The sequence below is a fragment of the Amphiura filiformis genome, chromosome 4, assembly GCF_039555335.1.
Source record: "Amphiura filiformis chromosome 4, Afil_fr2py, whole genome shotgun sequence".
NCBI lineage: Eukaryota > Metazoa > Echinodermata > Ophiuroidea > Amphilepidida > Amphiuridae > Amphiura > Amphiura filiformis.
The window spans coordinates 77862383-77866062 of NC_092631.1; the positions used below are offsets into that span (position 1 = coordinate 77862383).

The following is a 3680-nucleotide window of genomic DNA, read 5'->3' on the forward strand; positions in this document are numbered from 1 at the left end:
TTAAATGAAATAAAGCGAGTGAGTGTGATTAATTATATATCTATAATGTGTTTGACTTATCGGTCTTTCGTGTGATGTGGCCATAGCGTTGACAAGTGTTTTAATTACCTTACATGACCTAGCAGGCTAGTAATTGATTGCATGTTACATACACAAAAAGGGCGTGTTACTACTAAAACGTTTCTATGAAAATTACATTCTTGTTTGGTCTTGTTCTCTAATTGTGTAATTGTGTAATCTGACATTATTCACCAGTCGACAGGGAAGATGATATTGACCTGTGACGAACAAACTGGATTGTTTATTGTTCATTTAGAAAGCAAATCCATTATGATTCGTCAAAAAGAGATTGTCTGTGGCTGGTAATTAGCTACAGCATCAAATAAGATGTCAGGCATTATGTATTCAATTAGCCTACTCGTTGACGTAACGACAGGTGACCATCGAAAGTCGTGTGCTCTAATATATTCACTTTTGACTCAGACATAAATGAACAAGGACTTTCCTGCTGTCTTGAATAGAAATAGATCGAACCGATTATCTGCAGTACGAAGTACATGCCTCAGATTTATAATAAAGATCACCGTAGTTTTGTTATCCACAGACAATGTATGATCCGATTGTAAACGGTGTGTCCACGGACACTTTCCGTATTATCCGTACTATGTTATATAGCATCATTGCGATCATCATCATAATTGGCAACTCTTTCGTCTTGATGACTCTTCGTAAGGTACGCATGCAAACCACCGTTGCCAAAATGTACTTGTATTCCCTCACAATAGCAGACTTATGTACTGGCGTGTTCCTGGGGATTCCACTTACAATCTCGTCCGCGGTAGACCGATGGATCTTCGGCGATATCATGTGTGCAGCTGGTGCCTTTATGAGAATATTCTTCAACATTGCAGCGCTTTTGTCACTCTTTGCTGTGACTGTGGACAGATTTTTAGCCATCGCTTACCCATTGCGTTATCCAGCGTTAATGACTCGAAAGAAAGCGATTGTCATTCTGACTTTGATCTGGACTACTGGTGCGTTTATTGCCTTACTTTACGGCCCAATACTAACCCGACCTCCAGTTTATCATCCGCGATCTGTTTCTTGTATCTTCAAGAACATGAATCCAGAGAAGATTGATATGGCCATCATCATATGCGTCACTGCGTTTGTACTTTCCCCTTTCATTACAACCATCATTCTCTACTCAAGAATCTACTGTATTACCAAGAGGCATACAAAATTTATGTCCCGATTTGTTGCACCTGGAAATAAACAAGTCAACAGAAATATGAAGTTTGTCAAGACATTCACCTTAGTGATTGTGTGTTTTAGTATTGCTTGGCTTCCTTCTGTGATTATTCGCTTCATGCAACAGTTATCTGACATTGTCGTTCCCTCTCAGTTCTATATGTTATCTGAAATTCTGATTATCAGCAACAGTGGAGTAAACATATTCATATATTACTGGAGAAATCAAGATTTCAAAAAGGCAGCTCTGCAGAAGTTGAGATCCCTGGTGTCGTTTGAGTCAATGTCATTTCAGAAGGTAAATCTTAGCAGTGAATCGAGCCGATCAAATCGCAGTGCTTGTAGTGTCACAAGCTCACATCAGGTTTCTAAGTGAGAACGAAAATGTTGTTGGTTTATATCGCATTTGCCTTAACATGATTATAATTATTCCTCTACCGTTCACTGCAGAGCGACGTGAGAGCAATGGAGTAATTTTCTCCATGTGGATGTCTCTACTTTGAACTTTCCTGGGACTGGTCTCAAGAACAAGGGTCTCGGGCTGCATACTGCACACTTTGATATCCTATAACATAATAATTAAAAGAGTGAAATTCCATAGCCGTGGAGTGGTTGCTTCCTGGCTTGATCTGCAATCGACGTTTTTTTAAGGACGTGTACAGATGAAGCAAGTTGTCGTTTGCTGTATCAAGCCCAGGTAGACATATTATAAATCCTGTTCCATCTATCTAACATTCTACTGCACTGCCCTCGACCGGGACGAGCGGTGGTGGGTTGAACGCTTTATTCCCGGGAACCATCCGTCTCCAGTCATGCCAGTGCGGCAACTGTTGACATCAGGGAATAACATTACAGTAGTGGCTACTCCCTTCTTGCAGACCAGGAACTGTTGGTATAAGGTGTTGAAACCAACGTGCCAGCCATCACCCTTAGTATACCAAGCAGGACAGGACTTGGAACATCTTGATGTGAGCAAGTTCCATTAGCGGTTAGGCTGGTCACAGGATCCTGGTCCTATGTAGGGAAGTAAAGCTTGGTCATTTATTCAACTTCTGGTAGGTCGAGTGGTGGCATATACGCACGATTCACCAATTCCCAGTTGCAAATAAATTTAAAGTAACAATACACATAATAGCAAGAGTAATACTTCATGTACTCTCTTATAAAAAGTAACAGTCTTAATTACATAGCTGCAATAGCCTGTAATCCTAAGGAATAATGATTTACACTGTAAATACAATGTGTTTAGGTTCTAAATGTCAAGCTGTAACATTTTATAAACGCATAAAATAATTATTGTACAGTTTTATAGTCATTATTATTATCATTGGCAACTGCTTCGTGCTGATCATTCTCAGCAAAGAACCGCTGTAAATAACCACTGCTATGTTGTATTTGTATTCTCTTACAATAGCAGATTTGTGCACAGGATTGATTAGCGTTCCTCTTATTACGTCAGCCTTTGACAGGTGGATCTTTGGGGAAATCATGTAAACTGCCGCTGCCTTTCCTTAACGTTGCCGCCCTTGTACATGTTTCATGCCTCTTCGCCGTTACATTGCATTGATTTTTAGTCAATTCATATCCACTACGTTACCCAGCATTGCCCAGCATGGGCGCTGTATTGGGCAACTGGAAGAAAGCAATTTGCCTGTTCTTTTAATCAGGAGTATCGCTGTATTCTGTTCATTCCTCTATGGATCTATTGTAAGACGACCTCCGACTTACCTTCAAAAATGTGGGTTCTGTTTCTTCAGTCTTACAAATCCGGACACGATTGATTACACCATCTTAAATTGTCTCACCGTGTTTATTCTGTCTGCATTCATCACACCATTATACAACCATTGTATTCCAGAATGTATTGTATCATCAAGTAAACAAAAATATGAAATGTTTCAAAACATTTGCGTTAGTAATAATAGGCCTGTGTGTTTTGGTAGTGCGTGGTTACCAACTGTCGAATATCGTTTCGTAGAGCAATTACCCGATATAGAAGTGCCTACTCAATTTGTGATGGTTGGAGAAGTTTTGATCCTCAACAACAGTGGAGTGAACGTATTTATCTATTTTGATAAATAAACACTTTAAAGGGGCTGCTCTGCAGAGAGTGGGGATCCTTTATGTTGTATGAGTCAGTGGCCTCGCGAGGAATGGGCATCAACGGATTACAAAGCTTATATTGGGTCCATGAATCTAATTGGAATAATTCGTGAGTGACCAACGCCCAGCATACGAACCACTCTTAATATTTAAAAAAAAATCCAAAGGCCTTACTTCGGCTACTAACGGCAAACACTGTTAGGCATGTCGATGAAGTAGTGGCGCCTCGGCTATTTAATATTTTTAACACCATTGCGACAGGACCCCTAAAATTGCATTGAGGCCATCGTGTACTAATTCCAGTACTTTTATATTTAATAAGGGCA

At 39.9% G+C, this 3680-nt stretch overlaps 1 protein-coding gene across 1 annotated transcript; it reads left to right on the plus strand.

Annotated features, from left to right (window-relative positions):
- Positions 1-718: 718 nt before the first annotated feature.
- Positions 719-1627, plus strand: LOC140150393 (alpha-1A adrenergic receptor-like). The gene has a single exon (XM_072172403.1). It carries the CDS (start codon positions 719-721, stop codon positions 1625-1627), a length of 909 nt encoding a protein of 302 aa, XP_072028504.1.
- The last annotated feature ends 2053 nt before the right edge of the window (positions 1628-3680 follow it).